Source organism: Cavia porcellus, unplaced genomic scaffold, assembly GCF_034190915.1.
Source record: "Cavia porcellus strain 051 isolate PalLab524CR breed Dunkin Hartley unplaced genomic scaffold, mCavPor4.1 scaffold_24, whole genome shotgun sequence".
Taxonomy (NCBI): domain Eukaryota; kingdom Metazoa; phylum Chordata; class Mammalia; order Rodentia; family Caviidae; genus Cavia; species Cavia porcellus.
The window spans coordinates 35280311-35305940 of NW_026947507.1; the positions used below are offsets into that span (position 1 = coordinate 35280311).

A 25630-nucleotide genomic window follows, 5' to 3' on the forward strand; every position below is an offset into this window, starting at 1 on the left:
TGATGCCATGTGATGTTAAGACACATTCATGTACTTGCGTTTCATCTGCGTCTCTCCTATTTGGAGGATCCCCACACAGATTCTCCACTACTGGAAATTGAATCCGGGGCCTTTGTGTGGAAATACATGCCCAACCCTTTTTATTTTGAGGCAGAGTCTTGCTGAATTCTGATTCTCCTGGCTCACTCTGCAGAGTACTAGGATAGTAGGCACACTATCCTACCCATTTTAAAATTAGGTTGTTTTCTTATTGTTGAGTTTTAAGAACTCTTTATGTATTTTGAATACCAACCCTGTATCAGATTTTTGAAGAAGAAGGAAAAAATGTTCCCCTGGTCTGTAGCTAGCTTTCTCATTCTCTTCAGCAAATTAGATTCCATTTCATTTGTAAGGTGCCTTTCTGTCAATCCTGGAAAATGTGAAAATCAGTAACATAGAAAAAAAAGAGCAGAAACCTAAGATCCCTGAAGTTCCTTGAATATTTTCCAAGCCTCTTTGGTCTTATCTGACCACCTTATTAATTGTTTCAATCTAAAATTCTTTTTGGATAGTTGCTGCAGGACAGTGACCGAGCTTGATGATTGGTGGCTTCAGAAAATTGGTAATTGTGTTTGATAACTTCCTTTGCTGTTATATATAATTCAGTGTTTAAATGTAGCTTTAATATTTTAGTAGCATTTTGCACAAAACAGTCCCATACTTTGAAGTTTATACTAAATTAAGGACATAGATTTAAAATAATAGATGTGCACTAATCCAGCAGTATCGTTTTGCAGTGTAACTTATAAAGAACTTTAAAAAATAGCTCTTGAAAATTAGTACTAAGTGAAAGTTTATACAGCTCTCACATTTTTCATTCCTTTAATACCTAATCAGTATGCTCTCACTCTCTGAACATCCAACATCAGTTGTTTGACCATACTAACTCACTCCATGGTATAAAGATCATTATTAAATTTCTAAGTGTGAAAAATCTGACAATATCAAGATAGGATCTCACCAGTTAAGGGTCAGAGACTTAGTGTAATGCTCTTTAGCAGGAAGCTTGAACTTCTGTCAGGAAGACTGTTCTGCCTTTACAGAGCTGCTTATAAAAATGTCATTTTTAGAGAAATGGTAAGATAGAAGAAAAGTTTATCTACATGTGTGATTGTTTCAGACTGCAAATTTGGATTCCCAAATAGCTGGGTGTTGGCCTCCTTTCTTCAGGTGATCTGCTTGCCCTGCATAATCTGCTTTCTCTCCCAGTTATTTTCATAGCACCGTGCATTGCTTTGGTCTTTTAATGCTGTCAGCATGGTAGAATCAAGTTCCATAAAAGGCATTTGAGAGACAAACAGCCTTTTTTATAAAGAAGGAAGTAAAGGTGGCAAAACCTAGTATATGTTCTGGTTTTTTGTGTCTCTGTATATTTTCTTGTTTAGACTCCATTTATAAATCACAGGATACTGTTTTGTTTGGTTTGGTTTTTTGTGTGGTGCTAGAACTTGAACCCAGAATTATATCTCCAGTCTTTTATATTTTTGTTTTTTATTTGAGACAGGATCTTGCTATGTTGCTAAGTTGCCCAGGATGGGCTCAAACTTGGAATCTTTCCACCTAAGGGTCCCAGAGTGCTGTAATTACAGGTGGGCAACATCACACCTGGCTTCAAAATTTTCTTTATTGGTACATTTTAGATATACATAATGAGCACATTCATCATAGGGAATTTGTACTTGTATGTGATACATCTTGCTTCTTTTTTTATTTCCATTCCTCTTCCCCCTTCAACCACACTTCCCCTCCTTATTTACAAAAGCTTTGTTTCCTTTTTTTATTCCTTCCTTCTTTCCTCTTCCTACCTCCCTTGTTCCCCTTCTCATTTGAACATTTTTTCCCCCACTACCCAATACCTATTATACATTTTGGGTCTTACATTTTCTTTTTCTCACACCAAAGAAACACTGCGGTATTTAAATGTGAATGTGATACATTTCACTTAAGAGTATGGTCTCAGGGTGCATCCATTTAGAATGTCTCAAGCTTATCATTCTTTCATTCTTTCCTCCATTGTACCAGGAAAAAACCACATCATCCTGGTTTCAAGATTGGTTTTTGTGGGGAAAGGGCTTGGGAGGGGGGCAGGGTCTTGCTATGCAGTTCGGGCTGACCTTGAACCCACTAAGGAGCTCAGGCTGACCTCTACTTAGTGATTCTCTTGCCTCACCCTCCCAAGTGCTGGTATTAAACAGACGTGTGCCAACACACCCAGCATCTACTATGGTTTTTAAGTGCTTTTGAGTAACCATACTATGCAGTATCAATTTCAAAGCCAACCTTTAAAGTTTCGCAACTGCCTTTGTCTTTGGAATGTTTGTTAAAATGATTATGCAGCTCCATAGTAAAACTTTCCAAAATTTAAAGGAGAACCCTTACTTCATCAGGTGGACTTTTCTGTGAACTAAACTTCAACATGGGAAAAGAGGAAAGCCTGAATTTAGAAATTCGCACCCAGATACTCTGTCCTCAGGTTAAAGAGGGCAATGACAAGAGGATTTTGGTGGTTCTCTCACTGCAGCTTGAGCCACTCTGCTCTGAGGGTTGAGCCTTGCACGGCCAGTGGACAGCTATTTGGGGTCCTGCTTTACCATCTTCCTAGACATTCCCTTGGTTACTTGTTCTGTGTCAACTCTTCTGTCCTGCATTTCATGCTTTCCTTTTTAAGAATTACTCTTATTTTTGTATGAAGCACAAAGTTTCTTCGGTAGCTTCTTGGAAAAAGTGAGCATAGGTGGCATATTTCTGTGGCCTTGTTTGTGCCCAAAATACCTTTGTTCTGCCTTTTGACCCTTCTTCACATCCTAAGTGAAGCCTCTGGGTTGAAAATCATTTCCCTTCAGGTTTCTGTAGGCATTGTTCTCTTGACTTCTTGTTTCCAATGTTATTTTGTGATGTCCAGAGCCATCAAATTCCTGATTTTCTTTTTTTATATTACCTGTTGTCACCATGGGAGGAATGTGTGGTGTTTGACCACTTGAGAATCTATATCCTGGGTCTGTAGTTTCCCAGAAGTATGCACTGGGTATAGGTTACCTTTCTGGCCAGGCATTTGACATTCTGCAGTTCTAGGAAGGTTTTTTCCAATTATTTTGTTGATGATGTCTTTTGAATTATTCTCTGCTCTCTTTCCATAATTCCTGTGGTACCAGTCCTCCATGCCTCCCCATCCCCTTTGGTGATACTGGGGATTTAACCCAGGGCTTTCTCTCTAAACTCTACCCCCAGCCTCCTTTGAAAATTTTAAAACAGGGTTACACTGAGGTTTCCCAGGCTGGGCTCAAGTTTGCAATCTTCCTGCCTCAGCCTCTCAGAGTGCTGGAATTACAGACATATACCACCATGCATGGCTGGATTCTGAGCCTCTGCTTATCTTTTGACTTTACTGTTATATTTTCCACCTTGAACCTTTTTGTCTACTGTTTGACTTTAACTTCTATTTCCAACCCTCCAGTAGGATTTTGTCTCTCGTATCATATTTTTATTTTCTAAGATCTCTTTTTATGTTTTTTGGATGTCTTTTTTTTTAAGAATATCTTAAGTTATTCTATAGTCACAGGTTTGTTTGTGGTTATTTTTGTTGTTGTTGTTACTTTATGCAGGGACTTGAACTCATGACATCATACTTGCCAGGCAGGTGCTGTGCTACTGAGCTGTATCTTCAGACCTATAATTGCAATTCTTCAAAGATCTTTGTTTGCTTGCTTGCTTTTTATGAAATTTCTTTCTCCCTGCACAATTTGTTCTAAATTGCTTTTTATGGGTTTAACACTCTTCCACTTAAAGGCCTTCCTTAGATTTCTGGTTATTTGCTCATGATCAAGGTTTAAAGCCTTCAAAGCTGGATAGGGTAAAGCGTGCAGACTTGAGACTTCACAGCTCTGAAAGTCACTGGGTGTGTCATCTGTTGGGGTAAGCAGTCAGTGTGTCATCAACTATTTCCTCCATGGCTACTGAGATTCTCAGGGGAGATGTCCCCAAACTCCTGCTTAAGTATACATGGATATTCTAGATGGAACTCATTAAGGGAGAACTCAGCCTCCTAAAGTATGTATGTACCATGCAGCCAACTTGTTTGATATGTGTGCCCATCTCCCCAGCTGTATATGTGATTGGCTTGGCAACTTTCTGTACATGCAGGGGACAGAACCCCAATCACAAAGAATCAGAGAAGACATCTAAGAGTCCAGCTTTTCAAAAATGACTTTCCTTAGGTTCTGTCTCATTTGGGCCACCTCTCTTCATCTTGACATCTGAGCTTATGGTGTAAATCAGGTTGGTTTTCTTACTACTGGAAAGGAATTTGACCTTCTTGGGTCATTTAAGTCAGTTACTGTAGATTTTTCTGAACTCTAAAATTCTATTGCTACTTTTTCTCTTGTCGTCTTTATCCTTGTGGAATTAAATTAGTGTGTGGTTAACTGCTGTTTTAACCCCAAGGCCCACTAGAAGCATTTTCAAGAATTAGACATACTCGTTTGTGTAAGACATTTTTATGAAATTTCTACTATGTGCCAAATACTCTTGTCTTTTCCATCCAGTGTGCATTAGTACTCACTAAGCTCACAGTACCTACATAATAAAAATGGCTATTTAAGAAAATATTTGAGATTATTGTTCAAGAATTCAGGAAGGGGGGTGCTGGGGATTTAGCTCAGCGGCATAAGCGCCTGCCTTGCAAGCAGGCAGTCGTGAGTTCGATCCCTGGTACCGATAAAAATGGAAAAGACAAAAAAAAAAGAATTCAGGAAGGACATCATTATATTCACTAATGTGGAAGTCATACAAATAGGTTAATAAATACCTCTGTTTGAACAAATGCCTTTAAACATTGACAATATACTTCGATTTCTGTGGGAAAATATGTTCTTAATACTACCCACTAAGGCCAGAAAAACAACTGTATTACTGTAGCAGAAAATGTCTCTCTCCTCCCCCAGCCAGTATACTTCAGTTTGTTAGTTGCTGGGTGATAATAGTTCCTGTTGCAGTTCCAGTTGCTCCTGTCTCTTAGAAATGGCTGGTCACTGTAATGCACAGCTGGTCTCTGTGATGCTTACTGCATAAACCAATCCCCAGTTAACAAGCCATATATATTTTGGGAAGTACGGAAATTCACAAAACAGAACCCATAAGTAGTAAGGACCAATTGTATATCCTGTCCCCAGTCCCTCTAGTTCTACAAGGAAAGGGCATTTAGAACCCCTTTAGAGGAACCATTGCAGATTATGTGTATGTTTATGCAAACAGATATAAAACTTTTGCTCTCCAGAGCTCATAGTGGCCAGTGTAGTAGATAATAGCCAGTAATAACCTCAGTAATTAGCAGTTCCTATAGCTTTCCTCATTAACTTTTACAACCTTGTGAAATACTATTTTTGTTCAAAAAAGTTTGATTGAAGTATTTCATACTCCCACCTCTAAAAGAGAGGTGAGGACTTGTCACCTAAAATCTTAACCATCATTCAGTGCTAGATCTGAACTCCAGAAGAACTCCTCTTGTTTCTGGGTCACTGAAGTTGTTTGTGGGTAAAGGTACTATGTATGTCACAGTGACAGAGTATAGGGTGTATGTGCGTTGCTTGTTTTAAATGTAATTCCCCCTTTAAAAATTAAAAATAGGAAGGACAGTATTTTCTAACCATAGAATTTCAGAACTAGGAATTCTTTTTAAAATTATAAAATAAAAAGTCCAGTTACTTTACTTATGATAACACCTGAAGGACCTGGAAATTAGGCTGGAGATTTAGCTCAGTGGCATAACGTCTGCCTGGCAAGTACAAGGTTGTGAGTTTGATCCCCAGTACCAAAAAAAAAAAATATCCTTGAAAATTAATTTGCCCTAAGTTATACAGTTAGTTACTAAAACTGGTATCCAAATTGCTTAACTTTCCATATGACTTTTTTCTCAAAGTGTTATTCAGTAGATTATTTTTGTCAAAGTGTTGGTAGCCAGTGTCACAGTGTTAGCTATTACAGTGTCATGCTGATTACAATCACAGTGAAAGCCCGAGGTTTTCAGGGGCCTGGCCCACAGCCTGTAGAGGGTGGCACTTCCTTCTAGGCAGCGTCTGGCTCACAGTGCTTCAAAATGCAGTGTTTTCAGGCTTTCTGACTTTTCATGGAGGCTGGAAAACTAGGTGTTATGAAGTGCCAATAACTGTGTCAGACTTTTTTATTTATTTATTTATTTTTGGTCTTTTTCCTTTTTACCGGTACCAGGGATCGAACTCACGACTGCCTGCTGCAAGGCAGGCGCTTATGCCGCTGAGTTAAATCCCCAGCCCCAGCTGTGTCAAACTTTAAAACCATACTGTAACACTAAAACCAGAAATGTTTGTTGGCCCTGTTCAGGCTACCAGTTTGAAACCTCTGTCTTAGCAGATTTATCCTGTGCTGTAGCTTTCAGACCTGTCTGTACCATTAAGGACTAAAGAAGTATAAGCCAGTTTCTGTGACAGATAAATGCTGATAGTTAAAGATTCTGCCCCCACCCCACTCCCACAAAAGGTAACTATGCACAGATAGTATGACGGTATTACTTCATAAAATAATTTATTTTTATGTGTTTTGGCTATGTATTACCCATGTGCAAAGATTATTCATGTTTATTACAAGTTAGGATTGATTCATATTTTGAAGTAAAATACAAAATTCTGCAGTCTCATATGTTAGCAGACTTCCTATCCTTATCTAATGCACGCAAGGCTCTGGGCTGGCATTATCACTTGCCAAAGTATGAGTTTTATCTTGTTTCATGGCATTGAACATTACACAGCACCTGCAGCCAGAAAGTATTACCCTCTCATTCTACTCTCAAAAGTAGAATGTTCCCAAATACATCCCAAAATCTTACCGATTGCTTCCTGAGAAAAGAAGGGTATGGTTCTACAAGTGTGAACTGATGTAAAACTAAAGTATTCTAAGTCCTGAATAGTAGGTTATTGTAAGCCTTTTTTCCATAATGTCAAAAAAGTAATAGATAAAAATATATACCTGGAGAATTTGGGGAGAACAGTGACATTCATCTGTACATTCCAAAAAAGTACACAAGTTATAAATGTGCAACTCAGTGAATATTCACCAAGTGGACATGCCTGAGTAACCTGAAAAAACATAAAAATGAAATGTTTACCCATAGGTCACTATAGATGGGCACTTTTTATTTGTTACATTTAGTTCTACCATGAAATTTTTACACATGTGTGTTTGGTGAACTTAATCCTCATTCCCACTGGCTGTATCCCAGGAGTGGGATCTCTGGATCACGGACTTATCTACAGGTCTAGCTTTAATAGGTACTTCCAGGTTTTCAGTGTGTCTAAGTCATTTCGGACTCCACCAGCTGCATCTGAGGTCAGCCTGTTCCATGTCCTAAGCAGAATCCTAACCCATCTTGGCTTTTCGTTTTAGTCATTCTAATGGATATTTCATTATGGACTGAATTTACATTTAGTATGTGCTGAGACTGCAAATCTTCTCATTTACCTGTTGACCTTTTGGCTATCCTCTTGTAAAATCTTTGCACACAGACCATGTAAACTTTTCTCTTTAATTGACTTTAAAAAATAAACAGTTTGCACGTAAAACATTCTTATTCAGAGAGCTAACTAGTTTCTCCATTAACTCCAATGCAGTAAACTCCCCTGAGGGATAATTTTTGAGAGCTCTCCTGAAAAATATGAGTATGTATAAAATCAAAGTGGCTTTGTCTCACAAAGATTGCCTGCCACTAACTTTATAATCAGTAAGAACGCTTGGCTGGAGTGTTCTTTGGGGGCCATTCAGACTACCAACATTAGTAAGAAAAATCAAACTACAAGTAATAATAAACAGCTTTTCAAAAATTAGCCTTTAGAGTAGGCATTGCCTTTTGGTATTACAAACTCTTTATAAAGAGGTTTTTCTTGGCAAGAAAATGAGCTGTTAGTAAAACATTACTAATTAAAGAATTGATTTAGTAAAAGAATGTAGCTTAAATTGCCTTTAAAAAATTATCTGCACAGTTTTTTTGCTGTCTATAGACTACTATTGTATAAATTCTGATAGAACTGTGGTTAAAAATGGAAAAAGTTACAGAAATATGTAATGGAGAAATTATAAGTTTCCCACAGTCTCACCTTTCTGAGATAATCAGATATGGTTTGTATTCATTCAGATTTTCTTCTAATGTATATCACAAATGGTAGTATGCCTATATACTAATTTGTACTTGTTCTGTTAATCTAATTATTGATTGAATTTTTGTGATTTTTTAAAAAAAGTTTATTATCTATGATAGTTTAGCACTCATTATTGACAATAAGAACTCACTGCTTGCCATGGTGGTATTGTCCTCTAATCCCAAGGTTTGTAATCAGGAGCCTAAGACAGAAAGATTGTAAATTCAAGTCCAGCCTACACAGCTTAGAGACCCTGTTTCAAAATGAAAAATTAAGCCAGGGATATAGCTCAGCAGCACAACTATCTGGCAAGTGCAAGGTCCTAAGTTCAATTTCCAGTACCAAAAAAAAAGAGAAAAAAAATTTTAAAAGCTGGGGATAGAGCTCAGCATTCCTTGGATTCAATTACTACCCCCCCACACACACACATTAAAATAGATTTTTAAAATATAATTTGTATGTCTGTCTCATGAACTTTCTAGAGGTCCTTAAAATGGCAAAGTTCATTATCCATCCATCTTTTAATTTATGTAGCACTTCTGTTTCCTCATATACAGAATTCCAACCAAGAAGGATCTAAACAGGTTGAAAGTGACTTGATTTTTTTTTTTTCAACATTCTTTTTATACTTGAGGCATCCTAATTATGAAAATTCAGCTAAGTCAACAGAGCAAATCTTCTCCAGTAGATCAGGTAGCTTGTATGCATACACTTTGTGATCTAATGGTTTCACTTGCTCAGGTGGGCAGGTAGCAGTCAGGTGACAGGTATGCTCTCAGAAGACCTGCAGATCCCACTGTGGGTCATTGAAGGGCTAGCTTATTTCTAATTCAGGGTTGGGCATTATTGGAGAAGTTATCAAGCCCTTCTTAAAAGAAGGGATCATAGTCTGGTTGGAATTCTGCCAAGTGGATTTTGTTTAAAGCAGTGAGGCCAGTTTAAAAATGCCTGTTAGTCTGTTTTTTAAAGTAGTATTACATTGAGGCTGGGGATTTAGCTCAGCGGCATAAACACCTGCCTTGCAAGCAGGCAGTCGGGAGTTTGATCCCCAGTACCGAATTTAAAAAAAATAATATTACACAAATTAAATAAAATCAGTTCCAAAGTATTCTGTTTTGTGGAGTAGGATGACATGTAATCTATAAACCAAAAGTCTCCATTTCTCTCCAATCTGGAGACAACTCCTTAAAGAAATCATATTCTAGGGTCAGTGGTCTCAACAAAGGGCACCTTGGGTTGAAGTGAGAATAATTGAGCTGCATTTCTCTATCCAAATTGGAAAGATTATATAAAATAATGTTGCTTTAAAATACCTTAACTATGAGTCTGGGCAAAATCGGTCTGGCTCTTGGTTTAGAGGTTACATTAGCCGAGTTTCTTGTACTAAAGCAGTACTTTGCTAGTTGAAGAGTGCATTATAGCTTTATAAATGTGCTTTTCTGTTCAGCAGCACCAGATGCAAGTTTTCTTATTGATTACAGGCTTGGCAATCTCAGGAACAGAAAATAGTTCTGTTTTCTCCAGAATAACCTTCTCTGGAGCCTTTTTTTATGAAGTGGCATTATGTAATACATATCCTTAATCAAAACAGCAGAATTGGAAGAAAAGATTGACCATCAATGTTACAATGTGAAGGAGAGAATTCTGTGGTGGGTTGCCATCTGAAATGTGAAAAGTTCAGTACCTAATCACATATTTGTAGGATAAGTTATTTTTGTTACCACTCTACCCACTCCCCAAAAAAGGTAATTTGAAATAACCTTCAACATTAGATTTGCTTTGGAAGCACTACACCTGAAAGACCATAAATGTAACTGTCTCATTCCTCTTTCCTTCCCTGAATAGTGTAGGAAACCCAAACAAAGTGACTATTAATACTGTTGTTTTTAGATGTTTCTGCTAATTGTTTAGAACAAAATTGCTTCCCACTTGTTCTTCTTGTTCCTGCTAGTTCTTCCAACTGTTTGTTTAAATGGTAAATTACTTTTTTGATTTTTAGTCTTGTTGCCTGAGCTGAGAACTCATTGCCATACTTCCCTGCAGTATGTTTTGTCTGTTAAATTAAATTAAATTAAATTAAATTAAAACAACAGCAAAAGCTCCCCCATAACTTGTATGTAGGTTTGTTGCAGTAAGGAACTATTGGTGACAGATGCTTAGCCATTGTCATGTGTACAACCTCGTTGTAATAAACATAAATGAGTTTCAGCGGAGCAGCTAACAGAACTGATTGATCAGGCGAATCATTATATCCTACACAGCAGGTCCATTCAGGGTGTCAGGTACTTCAGGGTGGTGGAAGGTTGCTGCTGTCCCTAATTCAGATTTTATAGCCATTGTCATTTTTAGTTACAGTGTGCTTCTGTTGATGTGTCTGTATTAGCTATGTTTTAAATAATTTGTTCTTTTTAGGAGACTTAATCCCTTGCCTAGGTATCTGGGGATTTATAATAAACTGAATCATTTTTGATACGGTGTTGAGCCTATAATGGCAAGCATAAAAATGACTTCTACATTTATTTTATAAAGTGTTTAAATTAGCCTATATCATATATTCCTTGTTTGTAAGCCATGTAAAAAAATCAAGGGCTATACAAAATCCTTTGCTTGAGATCTGACTTCACAAATACAGTTTTCTTTCTGCTTTTAAATTGAAGAAGATATTAAGTGGGACCACCAGAAGCCAGAGAAAAAGAAGTTCAGCATAAGCAAAGTCCCAAAATAGTTTAAAAGGTAGTTTTGCTTTTTTTTGAGAGTAGAAGATACTATTTTATTCTTTTGAGGTCATTGACATGACACGGACGATCTTAAGCATGTCGGGTTTTGTCCTTTTTTTCCCTTAGGTAGATATTGAAAATTTATTAATCAGGTTGAGTAAATAAAAGCACTGCCCTATGGGCTTTCCTGTTTAGTAAAAAAGGTGTGATTCACAAAGTCACAGCATAATGGAGAGACCAGTGATGTTGAAAAGCCTGTGTGAACTGCCTGGTGTAATATACTACAGGCCATTTGCACAGATTGGTTTCTTTGTCGTTACTGTTGTTGTTCTTGTCAGAATGGTCATTTCTAATAATGCAACTCCTCAAACTACTTAAACTAAATGTTGCTTATAACTGGCAGAAATAGGCTCAAATTTATTTTTAAAGGTCAAGCCATTCCTCTAAAGGCTAACGGATGTTTACTCCCTTCTTCAGTTGATGAAAGATGCTTGCTAAGTGTGGCCTTAACCTTGAACCACCTCGTGGAAGTAGATTTGCTGGCATCCTTTTGGGTTTTTGATTGCATCCCTTTTGAGTTTTTCACCAAGGTACACGCCCATTCCCTTCCCACCTCCCTGGAACTGGTTCAAGATTTGGAGAGAAGGGTTTGTTTGGGGGCGTTTCTCATCTTATCTCAGGGTGAGCAGATGCTAGGGTTGAATTTATTTTGACCCTGCTCTTTAAATTTGGAACTGAAGCAAGAGTTTAGAGTGCAACAGCAGAGAGTCTACTGAACTTTAGACATGAGAGACCCGTGGGGTAAGGTGCGTGCCTGCGTTTTGAAATGGTCTTCTATCTAGCCATTTTCTCAAGGGAGGGGGGACCTTTGTGTATATAGATAACTAAGCTAGTAACTGCTGTCAGACAGTGTTTAACACTTTGTAGAGACAGTGGTACCGAGAGTGTGTGTTTATATGCTTAATTTTAGCAGCACTGTAGGTAGTATCCATATTTTTTAATTGATGGCAGAATAAGTAAATTTAGAATATTTATTTGAAAGTCTTTTGGAAAAGCTTGAGAGTATGAGTATCTGCAAGGAAAAATGCATCATTAATGGTTGATCTTCAAGGGAATGACTAAAAAACTACAGATATTTCGAGCGTGCTGCCATCTTGTCTTCTAAAGCATGAAAGAAAGATAGCTACAGGTGACTATTAGGAAGGTTCTCAGCTTTCTCCCCAGAGATGAGAAGCAATTCTCCTTTCATTGATTGCTATTTATCTCTGCCCAGTAGTTTTGAGCACAGAGCCTTGAGGAGACAGTAGGCTGGACTGACTGCTTTCTTGGCTGATCTTTTCCAGAGCCTGGCCCAGCTAGAGAACTTGTGCAAACAGCTGTATGAAACAACAGATACAACCACTCGACTGCAGGCAGAGAAAGCCCTGGTGGAATTCACCAATAGCCCTGACTGCCTCAGCAAGTGCCAGCTGCTCCTTGAGAGAGGAAGTGTACGTAAGACTTGATCCATCCTGGAAGATGAGGCAGCCTGGGGAAAGTATTCTGGTTCTGAGCTTGGGTCTGGGTTGGGTATTGCCTCTTCTTGACTGTTTTAGGTCCCCCTGCCTTCTGCATTTCACTTTGGAAAAGCAGTACCCCTGCCAGATTGGTAAGGAAGGCCATATGGCCTCATCTAGAATTTCCGTCGTTATTTTTCATCTTCCATCAGGTTTCTAGCATTCATTTTCTGCTTCTATAAGTGGCACCTTCTGACCTTAGCACCTTCTGACCTTAGTTACGCACTAAGGGTCATCGTAGTGACTTTCCTACCCAGAGTCCTTGGTACCATGTAAGCTGCTGAGTCTCTGTGTTTCCTCCACCACAGATGTTAACTTACTGCCTTAAGTCTTAAGAAGAAATGACCTTGGAATGAAAATTGCAGGACATTTAAGTTTTAGAATTAAAACCTCTTCCAACTTAAAAATGGTATTGCAGTAATTAAAGTCATATTCCAAATGAGATGTAATTTCATAAAATCGCTGTTTTTGGTCATAGTGAGATCACCCAGGTACCATAAAAGAGCATCAAGAGTCAGAAACCCAGCTAGAGTTCAGCAGGTAGCACAAGTGTTCTTCTGACAAAATAGTAATCAAGTTCAGTCCTCTGATTTGTCTCAATGTGCAGATGATTTCCTAGGCATCCCTACCTATGTTACTCCATTTCACAGATGAAAGGGAAGAAACAAGAAGAAGTGAAAATACTGTATTAGCTCTACTTGCTGTGATAAAGGGGAAAATAGAAACAAGAGTGTATTGTGTTCTGTGCAACCATGTATTCCAAAAGAATTGATGCATAGGGCTAGGGATTTAGCTCAGTGGCACAGCACCTGGCTGGCAAGTGCAAGATTGTGAGTTGGAGTCCCAGTGCAAAAAAAAAAAAAAAAAAAAAATTGGTGTATTAAAGCTTGCCACGAAATATTCTTCAGAGTGGAAGAAAAAGTGAAGAGGGGGGAGCAGATAATTTGTTGAGAGGGTAGAATTCTAGATGACTTTATTTTTGAATTTTCATTAGTATCATAGCAGTGTCCTTTAGACAATAGTAGAAAAGAATTACAGCTGGTTAAAATTATAAGTTTTGTTTGGTCTTTTTGAGACAGAGTTTTATTATGCAGCCTTGAACTCACTTTGTAGTGCAGGCTGGCCTTGAATTCACAGCAGTCCTCCTGCCTTAGCCTCCTGAGTGCTGGGATTACACACATATGTCACTATGCCCAGCTAAAGTTATACTTCAGTAGCTGAGGATCTCTTTTTCCAGAATCTAAATGTTAAAAGTCATGGTCAGAAGTTGAGTCGTGGTCTCTTCCAAGTTTTACACATAAAATATTTTGTGCATTTCTTTTAAATCATTTGGTCTTAGCTTGGATTTTGGGATTGATCTGTTGTATTCATCCCATGGGAGCTGTGCAGCCAGTTCTCGAGTTGACACATGCTGGAGCTGCACTTGCAGTACCAACCTGTTCTCTCTACCTCCTCATTACCAGTTAACAGACTAGGAAAAATAGGATTGGTACACTACTGAAAGCAGTCACTGTGGATTCTTAGTAACTTGACAGAGTTATTGGCATTATGTGTGAAAACCATTTGCACATTACATACCATGTAGTTACACATAGCCTCTTAGATTATTAGGGGTGTGACACCTGCTTTAACTTATGAACTGTGTTGAATAAGAATTAGGTATCAAGCTGAGTGTGGTGGTGCATGCTTGTAATCCTAGCATTCAGGAGGCTGAGGCAGGAGTATCATTGCAAGTTCGAAACCAGCCTGGGCTATAAAGTGAGCTCAAGGCCAGCCTGAACTACGTAGCAAGACTCTGTCTCAAAAAGACCTCAAAAAAAAAAAAAAAAAAAAAAAATTAAGTGTCAAAGTTGCTTTCACAAATGTTTATCTTAAACTTAAATTTTGCTTTTTTACGCTGGGTGGATTTATATAACACACTAACAAAAATGGATAGCTTAGTGTGTCTTTAGAACTTTTAGTGTTATGGAAAATGATCCTTAACTCTTGTTAGGTTATTTTAATGGTTCAGAGTCTATTCCTGTTACAAGATAGCCACATGGAAGAATTGTTACATGATCCCTTCTTATACATGGGATGTTAAAATTCGTTGATAGCCACTTTTGACAATATAATTATATTATTCCATTACATTAAAATAATTTTTCTATCTCAAATGATTGTTCTGAAATTTACCATGCAACTATCTTATATATTCCTCAAAGCTATATCTTAATGATAGCTGTGCTGATAAAAAGATATAATTTGTAGATTGTGCACCATAATGTGGTAGTTCCCTATAGTATTTCCCTTTTTTTAAAAATGAGCACTGTCATATCTCTAAGTAACAAACCTCATGACTGACTTACCCAGGACAATCCTTTTCTCCCTCTCTTCACAGTCATCTTACTCCCAGTTACTGGCAGCTACATGCCTTACCAAGCTTGTATCACGCACAAACAACCCCTTACCATTGGAACAGCGAATAGATATTCGTAAGTAGAGAATTTTCTGTTTTATCTTGAAGAAATCAGTTTCTCTTTAGTTGTGTATACTAGTAAAAGTTAAATATATGTGCATTTTTAAAAATAATGTTCTAAAATTTTTAAAATGCAAAATATAGTCTAGGTTTTTTCTGGAATTCAAGGCTCATGAGAGTGAAGAGTGCCAAATACAGTTACATTAGATAAAGCGTAAGTCCCTTTCATTGTCTGATTTCTCTCATTTAGTTTTTATTGCCACTAGTAACTCAGGAAAACTTTGTTGAGGATTTTTACATCTACATGGACCACATTATTGAGCCATATAGAAATAGAGTCCAGACTGCTATGCTTCAGATTCTTCCTTATGACAGTAGGAAATTTTGAATTTGAAAGGCTACCAATAATCAGTAGCTTAAATAACCAAGAGGTGAGACTAAATAGAGACCATTTAGCATATTTAAACACACAAATCCTTCCCTGGCAGGGCTTTCTATAATACAGATTGTTTTTATTCTGTAGGAAACTATGTACTCAACTACCTTGCCACACGGCCAAAGTTGGCTACTTTTGTGACACAAGCACTTATTCAGTTATATGCCAGAATCACAAAACTGGGCTGGTTTGACTGTCAGAAGGATGACTATGTCTTCAGAAATGCAATCACAGACGTCACAAGGTTTTTACAGGTATAATGTATATATTTGATGTATTTGGAATGAAAAAAGCAACAAATATAGAGTTTGGGGGAGGTAGTACTAGGAATCAAACTCAGGACCTTGTGCTTGCCTGGCAAGTGCTTGTGCCACTGAGCTATGTTTTCTGGCAGCGAATACATAATACTGGTCCATTTGTTGAAAAATTACACAAAAATAAATTTTTGGCATCTTTTCTGTATCTTTTTTACCATTAATATGTCTTAGCAGTATGTGCATGTCCAGGTGCACTTTCTGTTTGTTTGTTTGTTTGCTTGTTTGTTTGTTACCTTCAGTATTGGGGATTAAACTTGGGGAATGCTGGGTTATATCCCCAGCCCTTTGATTTATCTGTGTTTATTTCGAGATGGGGTCTTGTTAAATTTCTCAGGCCATTTCCATTTTCTAGCTCTTAAATAAAAATCCTTCAGTGAATATCCAAAGACATGTATCTTGTCATACTTTGAATAAAAGTGTTTGCAGATGAATTTTCTATTCTTAGAATTACTCAATTAAAAAGACATTTCAAACATTCCCTTCCAAAATGTTATACCTAATTTTATACTTCCACTAATAGTTTTTAAGAATGTCTACTTGTTCCTTATCCCTGTTACGCATTTTTAGTTTTCCAGTTCAGTAGATAAAAACAACTGGTATCTGAACTTGGGTTATGAATGTAACTAGACAAATTTTCATGTGTTACTACTTACATTTATTTTTCTGTGAACTCTAAATCTTCTGTACATTTTTGTCCATTGGTTCTTTGCCATTTTCTTACTGTTATACACAGTCTCCTTGTGCATTGTGTTATTCATTTGTCAGCTACCTTCCAAATGTGTTTTGCAGTTTATCTTTTAAGACTGTGTATACTGTAATTCTTATGGGGACAGTAAGTTTTAAAAATTTTACCTTTTGGTGAAATCAGATTTAGCAGTCTTCTATTACAAAAGTTAGTTTTTATGTCCTGCAAAGCAACATGCTTAAACTATAATTCCTTACTGCCCTGGGTAGGAAGATGTATTAATGACACAGGAATGTCATTCATGGGAGTGCACCCCAAATGCCAGCATCAAGCACACATGCTAACTCTGTACCATATGTTTTTTTAACCAGGACAGTGTTGAATATTGCATCATCGGCGTCACAATTTTATCTCAGCTAACCAATGAAATTAATCAAGTAAGTGCTACAGCCTTCCTCATTGAAGTAAGTGACATGTTTTTTCTTAGTCTTGGTGTTTTCTGCTGTATGTGGGATGATCTTTTTTGGCAGTTGTGTGCTTTTGCGGTAAGTGATTAATGCCTTTTTGAAACAAACTGGTTCCACTGGGTTTTCCTCTGTAAGTGCAAGCTGCCTTGATCTTTTTGTCTTGGTTCCCTTCTGCCTCCAGAATATTTCACTCTCTCATTTCAGCTTCCCTTATTGTTATTAATGTTCATTTTCGAGATGAGAACGATAGTTTTAAGTCAAAACCATAATGAGATACTACCTTGCGGGTAAAACAGAATGCTTCTTAAAACAGGGATCATAAAATTGGAGATGATTCATTTGTGTGCCCCTTCTGCTTCTCTGTATGTTTATTTAAAAATCAGTTCCCATGTGTTCTACTGCTAAAAGGCTTTGCTGATAATCATTTTTAGAATGCACCAAACATTCTCAATACCGTTAATATTTTCTTGAGGTACTGGTTTTGAACCTAGGACCTCATTCATGCTAGTAAAAATTCACTTTACCAGTTAATTTTAAAATAGTCATTGATGTCATACAATACTACAGAGGAAATACCAGTGGCTGTTTTTTTCTTTTCTTTCGTTTTTCTTTTGCTCTGCCTATTTTTGTCAGTTACTTACTTTTGTAGTCAGCTAAAATTTTATAATTATTGACTAGGCCACTATTAATGTTATTTGTAACATCTCACCCTTAAGCTGTCAGCATATTAATTGCATTAGCATTACTGTTGCTATTGCTTATTATTACACAAAAATTTTCATTAACCCTGAGAAATTTTAACTGCACTTTGGTACTTTTAATGTACTAGCGTATAGCCTGTTAAAATCTGAAGTCAGTTACGTGTTCACTGTCACATGCGGAAATAATAGCAGCATACACTTTTTGAGTAGTTATGGTGTGTTAGCCACTGTTGTAAGTACTTTATTTATGTTAATTAATTTTATTCTCATAACAGGTTTGTGAGGTTCATACTGTGGTGATCCCATTTTCTGTATGAGGAAACTGAGGAACATAACGGTTAAATAGTTAGCATACAATTTCATGTTCTTAAACAGTGTCAAGATTTTTTAACCCAGAAAAATTTATCCTAGAGCCCATACACTTAACTTACTCTAACCACTATCACTTTTGCTACAGGAGGGCATACACTAAGTACAAGGATTACAGGCTTAATGATCTCTCCTTTGAAGTGTGTCCCCACAAAAACACTTGAACATTGGTATAAAAACCCTGAAAGGATGAAAATGTAACTAACAGCTGAGTAATTCTCTGTATTATGATCAATACAGCAGATCATATGTACATGATATACAATCCAGCAATTCTTTTATTATCTAAGGCATACATATCTGATTAAGGCTAGCACTAGTTGAACCTCTAACTAATTTTCTGTCATTTTTTTGGTGGGCAGATTCAAATGCCACTTGTTTGTATTTGAACTTGGAAATAAAGTCAAGGAGAAGTTGGTTGTCTTGTCAGCAATCTTGCTGTGTTACTCTTTACTATGGAAAAACAAAATGAGCCCCTTCTGGGATGAGCTGATCCGTAAATAGAAGAGACTTACATTTTCAAAAATAGTGAATAAGGAGCCCAGAAAACCTTGAAATTCTTATATTCCACTCATTGTGTGCCTCTTATGTATTACAAGTAAAAGGCATAAAAAGGAGTAAAATATTCATTCCTTATTCACAAAAACACTTGTAACTTAGCTAAAAACACAACAGAGGAATAGGTGAGAGACCAATTCAGTTCTAGGTGGAAAAGGAAGAAAGCACTGGAAACTATTGTTATTTTAAGTTCATGGCCATTAGTGACTGTTTTGAAAATTTGCAGTAATTTCTATCCTGAGTGGTTTGTTTGCCAGAATTCAAGACTTGCTACTGTTTTTGAGACTAAATCACAATATGATGTACAGGAATTATTAGCAGTGTCTACCAGCTCTTTCTAAGTTTTACCTCCTCAAGTACAGAGGAAAATAAAAGTTTGAGTAGAAATACACATTCTTCGTTTTGTTTTTCTGCTGTAAGCTCAAGAGAAGTGAGATCCTGGTTAGCTACCAGCTGCTTAGTGTTCTCTGAATCTTCTCACTAGATATGACTTAACAATAACGTAAGCTTTAAAAATGTGTTTGTATTTATGTTTCTTTTATTGGAAATACTTCCGGTTTATCTGGTTTCCATGAAAATTATGTATGTAATTATTTACTTATTTTGCAGTTCTAAAACTTGCATTGGTCTGTTCTTTTTCTACACAGGCAGACACCACCCATCCTTTAACCAAGCACAGAAAAATAGCCTCTTCTTTCCGAGATTCATCACTGTTTGATATCTTCACGCTTTCCTGCAATTTACTAAAACAGGTATGAGTACTGGGTGGGCCATGCTTCCTAATTTATTTCTAAAGGATGAAAACGAGAGGTCAATTGCTCACAAATTCCATGACACTTCATGCATCTCTTTGTCATTTCTCACAAACATCTGGAAGCATAGAAAAAACTCACCAAACTGACCACTTTAAGAGAAATTTAAGAGAAAATTTAAGAGAAAACATTGTGATTTCCCTATTCAGAACTATTTTAGATAAAGAGCAATAAGTGAACACTGATCCTATGCTGCTATCTGAAAGGAATCTAGTTTACCACAGAATTAAAAATTTCACTGTTTGTTGTTTTATTTTGTTTTGTTTTGATTTGGGGGGGGTTGGGGGGCGGGGTTGATACCAGGGATCAAACACGATATAATGCTTGCCAGGCAGGCCCTTATGCCACTGAGCTAAATCCCCATCCCCAACTGTTTGTTTTTTTATAACCACTTAAAATCTCTCTATATGTGGAATAAAAGCCTGTTGGCTTTATAGTGTTTGGATTCTTAATGCTACAAAAGTAGGTTCAGACTACATTGTTATACAGCTAGATTGACTTCTCTGTCCCCTGCTGAGTGAAAGGCAGCAGATAAACAAGCAACATCTGTAAGGAACAGTAGATTTTGATTTTTAACATCCAATTAGATTTAGTAACCCAAAGGGCTAGACAGTAGCACATAAGGAAATTACCTGTTTCAAAGTGGAGAGTTAGTTTTCAATTCATTTATTGGTAGAATTGAACTAAGAAAGAAATGTTAATGTAAGAGTCCTACACATTTTATTACAGTGTTTGGATGCTTTCTCCCTGTGGACGGCTAAATGAGATTAGCCTCTGGCTTTTTGTTCATTTTTCTTGTTTTTGTTCTCATTTTCAAGCATTTCCCAAGTTTAGTTTTAGAGGCAAATTTGAGTTCTTTCTGTTAACCCATTAATGATACTCCTCTTACTCAATTACTTCTTTTACCTCCAAATCCCCAAAGAGTTCTCAAGTTGGGCAGGCAGCCAGGGAAAGCTGTTGTTCCTCCTGGAGGGAAAAGGCCTTTGAGAAAACTGAGGCTCAAGTCCTCATTGATCCTATCAGAAATAAGTAATTAGCCAGCCTGTCACTGAGGCCTAGCTCGTATATTGTAACCTGGCAATCTACAGTGACAGTACTGCAGTGAATAAATACAATTGTATGGTGATGTTATTTAACTTGGGTAAGAGTTAAAATGGTGGTGATAAAAAGAAGGAAGCTGAGCATAGTGGCACACACCTGTAATCCTAACACTTGGGAGGCTGAGGCAAGAGAATTATTGTCAGTTCGAGGCCATCTTGGGCTACAAAGTGAATTCAAAGCCAGTCTGAACCACATAGCAAGACCCTGTCTCAAGAAACCAAAAAAAAGTAAATAAATAGGAAGGCAAGCGAGCAAAGCACAGTATAAAACTTCCACAGAACTCCCTCCAGAGTTTTCACTCAGCCTTGTCTAGAAATTGTAAAGACCTCTCATGCAAATCTCATGTCCCTTATTGCCTCTTCCATCCCTCTGGCCACTGTATGTATAATTTATTTATTTATTTATTTATTTATTTATTTATTTTGGTGCCAGGGATCGAACTCATGACCTCGCGCTTGCCAGGCAGGCACTTAAGCCACTGAGCTAAATCCCCAGCCAGTATGTATAATTTATAAAGAGTAAATGTTAAAAGTTGCAGTACCAGCTTAATATTTTAAGTAAGCATATGCTAATAGTGAGAAGGAATAGATATTTCATTATGTGGATAGTTTCATAATATTAAGGTGATACCAGGGAGAAAAACCATTGTTTTTCTGTGGAGAAGTATAGCCCTCCTTTCCTGGCTTAACAGCCTATGCATAAATCTTAAGAGCAAGCTGGGAAGAGAAAAATTGTTTGGGGCTCACTGTGGCAATTTTTTCCAGGCTTCAGGAAAGAATCTGAACTTGAATGATGAAAGTCAGCATGGCTTGCTCATGCAGCTGCTCAAACTCACCCACAACTGCCTGAACTTTGATTTCATCGGCACCTCTACCGATGAGTCCTCAGATGATCTCTGTACAGTACAGATCCCCACCAGCTGGAGATCAGGTAACACTCCAGCCCACCCCAGCCCATCTGTCACGCAGCTCCATGGCAACTCCACAGGATAATCCAGAAAGTCCCCATGAATTTGTTTACTTGAAGAGAAAACTTAAAATTCGGTATCTGTTTCCTTAATGCAGAGAAGTTGTTGAAGGAATCTTGCAGATTCTCCCAGCATGGGAAAATTAATTACTGAATAATAATAGTTGTGTGCCTCTTACATGAATCACCTGGAGACTTCCAATACCTTTTTAGAGTACTATCTGTATTTAAGAGCAGTATCAAACAAAAGAACATTTTTATGTTCCTAAGCATAAAAAAATTTAATTCTTGCTATGGCAGAGGTGTTCAGATTGCTGAGAATCAAAAGAATTAGAGGAGTAAAAATTAAGTAGGAAAACATAAAGGCCCTGCTAGTTTAACACTTTTCTAAAGAGAGATCTTCTGTATGGTAAATAGCAGAAGGATAGTGCCAAAAGAAGGCAAGTGGCACTGTACATATATAATAATGTATTTTGTTTTCCTCCCTCCCCCAGCATTCTTAGATTCTTCAACTCTGCAGCTGTTTTTCGACCTGTATCATTCCATCCCTCCTTCATTCTCACCTCTGGTGAGTCAGAATCAATTTCTAAAGCAAACCTATCTCTAGAAAGTAGCAATGGGGAATGGGCATTATGTTTATTTTGTTCTATAAAAATCTTAGAGGTAAACTATAGAAATACTAGAATTAGACATCTAGCCTTGTGAGATTAAGCTTATAACCTAAAGATTCAGAAATAAAATCTTCGTTGCTTTTAAATTAGTCCAAGCTGGGAATGATACCACATACCTGTAATTCCAGCACTGGGAAATCTGAGGCAGAAGGATCTTTTTGTTCAAGGCCCACCCGGGCTGCTTCACAAGACCAGAACAAAAGTCATGCCAGCTGGCTAGTTGCTATAGATGATCATGGTTTGGGGGGAGTTTTTTGGTCCTATTTTGACTCTGACTCTTTAACATACTTCACATTGATTGCCCCAGGCATAAATTTGGATATTTTAATACTGTTAGAAAACTCCTTAGGCTAATGTTACATAGTGATAAATGTAAGTGGTAATGAAAAGGCTTATTTGGCTACTTATCCTGAAAGCTGTTGGAAATTACATATTTCTCCTTTTTTGTTATTTTGCACACAGGGTCTCATTGTATAGTTAGGCTGGCCTTGAACTTAACTGTGTAGTCTAGACTGACCTCAAACTTGAGGCAGATCACCTGCCTCAGCCTCCCAGGGGCTAGAATTACAGGCATGCTACACTATGCCTGGCTATATTTCTCCTTGTAAAACAATAATTGCCCTCAATCTCATAATCATTCAGGTTCTAGAATCCTGATCCACTGTTTAGATTCTTGATCTAAAATACTGTTGTATGTAAACTGTACAAAGAAAATACCATGAAATTATAGGTGTTTCCCAGGTATTTTTGCAGTGGACTGATTTTCTCTTCACTATAGAACTCTTCCAAATTAATACAGACATTCCCTTGAGCAGAAAGGGACTGTTGACACAGAGAGAGCAAAACAAAGGGGCTCCCACAAGGAATGGTGACACACAAGCCTGGAGCTGCCAGAGTGGGGGCCTGGAACAAGAGAATGAAATGCTGGAGAGAGTGGAAGCCAAGGCCCAGGGAAGGACAGAACAGCAAGAGCTGCAGCCATCCAAAGAGAAGCTCTGCTAAACAGCCCTTCCATCTGGCCTTGTACCTCCTGCTGGTCCTGGCTATCAGCCTAAGCCAGCCTGGAGCCTCAGGGCAAAGGGAGTGGGCAGTGGTTGACAGAGGTTAGCCTTCCAGAACAGAGCCAGGTGGAAAAGGAAGAAAAAAATTGGTAGCAGAACGACAGTATATGAGTATCTAGCGCAGTCTGCCTTATTTCCTTATGTACTACCTAGTGATGAACCAAAAGGCATGAGTAAATCTAAAACTTTATTTGAACTATAAATTACTTAATTCTTATGAGCCTTTAATGCAGAGAGGCTGTTGAAGGAGTACATATGCAAGACTTAAAGAACCCATTGTAATAATCATAGGGTAATATCTGAGGGAACTTTCCAAACAGAATCATAGGCAGTTAAAATGATCAATTTAGAGCTGATAGCCTTTTCCTTTATAAAGCTACTTTAGAGACTATACCCTGTGGTAGGAGTGCACAAGGACTGGTGAAAATAGCTGCACCATCCTAATGAGTGTGTCTGTGTCGCGTCTTGCTTTCAGGTATTGTCCTGTTTAGTACAGATTGCCTCGGTTAGAAGATCCCTGTTTAACAATGCCGAGAGAGCCAAGTTTCTCTCTCATCTTGTTGATGGTGTTAAACGAATATTGGAAAATCCACAGGTAAGATTTTTGAGAATTTGTGTGTGTATAGGATTATATATGTATAGGACAACTGTAGAAGCTAGAAAAAAAATCCATGTAAAGCCAGGTGTGGTAGTGTACACCTGTAATCCCAGCACTCAGGAGGCTGAGGCAGGAGGATTGTTTTGTTTGAGACTATAACAATCTGTATTACATACTATAATTGCTTAATGAAATACGTAAACACTAACATGTTAGGAATAAATCTAATATAGTTAATGATACAAATGTATGAAATGATTGTATCACTTTGCCATCATAGTAAACTATAGTGTTTTGCTTATTGATCAGTTTGATAGATGTGAAAACTGCATAGCGGGGCCCTGTCTCAAAAAGACAAAGGAAGAAAAAAGAAAGAAAAGTAAGAAAGAAATTCATACAAATTAGACTTAGCAAGGATTCCAGAAAACAGCATAGTCTTGCTTTTTAGAAGAATTACATGAATCTATGTACAAGAAAATTCTGAGCAAATTTGCTTGCACCTGGGGAGATTGTATCCTCCATCTTCAGAAGTGTGGGAGCCATCCAAAGGGATCCCTTCAATACAGAGGGGAAAAGGTGGTGGGGCTAGTCATCTTTCACCAAGAAAGTAAGAATCTCAAGTTTGGTCTCCCTTTACATTTTTAAAATGTACAGCTGGGGATTTTTAAACATACTTAGTTTATACTTATATCCCTGTCTATAAGTATTCTTTTATTCACTCAACAAAGCACCTACTATTTGCCAGAGTTATGGTACTGATCAGTCTCTGCCCTCATATGCTAACACTGACACTATAAAAATCTGTAGTACTTGCTGTAATTGCTTAATGAAATATGTATTTCTAACATGTTAGAAATAAATTTAATGTAGTTAATGATACAGATGTATGAAATGATTGTATTACCTTGCCATTGTAGTAAACCATAATGTTTTGCTTATTGATCAGTTTGATAGATGTGAAAATATTTTATTAGATTTATTTTGATTGCTGGAAGCAAACAAGTCCATCATGTCTTATATGTTGCCACTTCTGTCATTAATCAGTTTTATGACCTTCACATAGTCAAGTGATCCCTCTGGCTTCCTTTTAAAGCTCCACCAGTTGAGGTTAACTCATCTGATAGGTGATTATTCTGAGTGACTGAGATAGCGTAACCATAGCATTTAAAAGTGACTTTGAAAAAATTTGTGATTGAACGTGTTATGGAGGTGTCATTCCAGATCATCATCTACAGCCCAGAAGTTTAGAAATAGATTCCCCTTCCCCATGCCTTCTTAAACGCATGTTGAAGTATGGTGAACCTCATCTTGTATTTTATTTTCCTCCTGTGCTGTTGGCAGAGTTTATCAGACCCCAACAATTACCATGAGTTTTGCAGACTACTGGCCAGATTGAAGAGTAACTACCAACTGGGAGAACTGGTTAAGGTGGAAAACTATCCTGAAGTCATCCGATTGATAGCAAACTTCACAGTGACCAGCCTCCAGGTTTGTCTTTGGTTGCTTTTGTCCTTTTAAACATTAGGGTCTCAGGGGTTTTACTCAGGGGTTTTAACCTTTTAAGAATAGTTTTCCTTCAACCCACCTTGGCACCGTGACTTCAGACATCATATACCCTGCAGAACAATTACTGGCAGCAGCCTGCAGCCTGTTCGTTTAAATCTGCAGAAGTGCAGGCAGCGGTTGCGGATGAAATGCAGTGGCAGAGTGCTTGCATAGCGTGGCAGGCCGATTCGGTCAGTACCATCAGAGAGAAAAGGTACAAGGGCTATGATTAGAGAAACAAGTAGGAATTACAAGAGTAGTATTTAGATTCAGGATAGAAAGAATTCCCTTTTAATCTCTCTGAAAAAAAAATAAACAGAGAGTGAAGCAGGAAAATAAAAAGAAAGCTAGTACACTAACTCTCTTAGTCATTTGACACAGGACATTGGGTCTCAAACTGTGTGGCTTATG

The 25630-nt window shown here is 37.6% G+C and overlaps 1 protein-coding gene across 2 annotated transcripts in view; it reads left to right on the plus strand.

The window, feature by feature from the left end:
* Xpo7 (exportin 7) overlaps nt 1-25630 on the plus strand; it is a 92290-nt gene that overhangs the window by 43052 nt on the left and 23608 nt on the right. The window contains exons 3-11 of one of the 2 annotated variants that reach the window (XM_063234838.1): nt 12262-12408; nt 14855-14948; nt 15456-15622; nt 16742-16834; nt 19113-19217; nt 21143-21308; nt 21839-21912; nt 23552-23671; nt 25016-25162. In XM_063234838.1, the coding sequence (XP_063090908.1) occupies nt 12262-12408; nt 14855-14948; nt 15456-15622; nt 16742-16834; nt 19113-19217; nt 21143-21308; nt 21839-21912; nt 23552-23671; nt 25016-25162 (1113 nt within the window). The remainder of the gene's footprint in view (nt 1-12261; nt 12409-14854; nt 14949-15455; nt 15623-16741; nt 16835-19112; nt 19218-21142; nt 21309-21838; nt 21913-23551; nt 23672-25015; nt 25163-25630) is intronic. The other variant, XM_063234839.1, reaches the window with a different exon arrangement.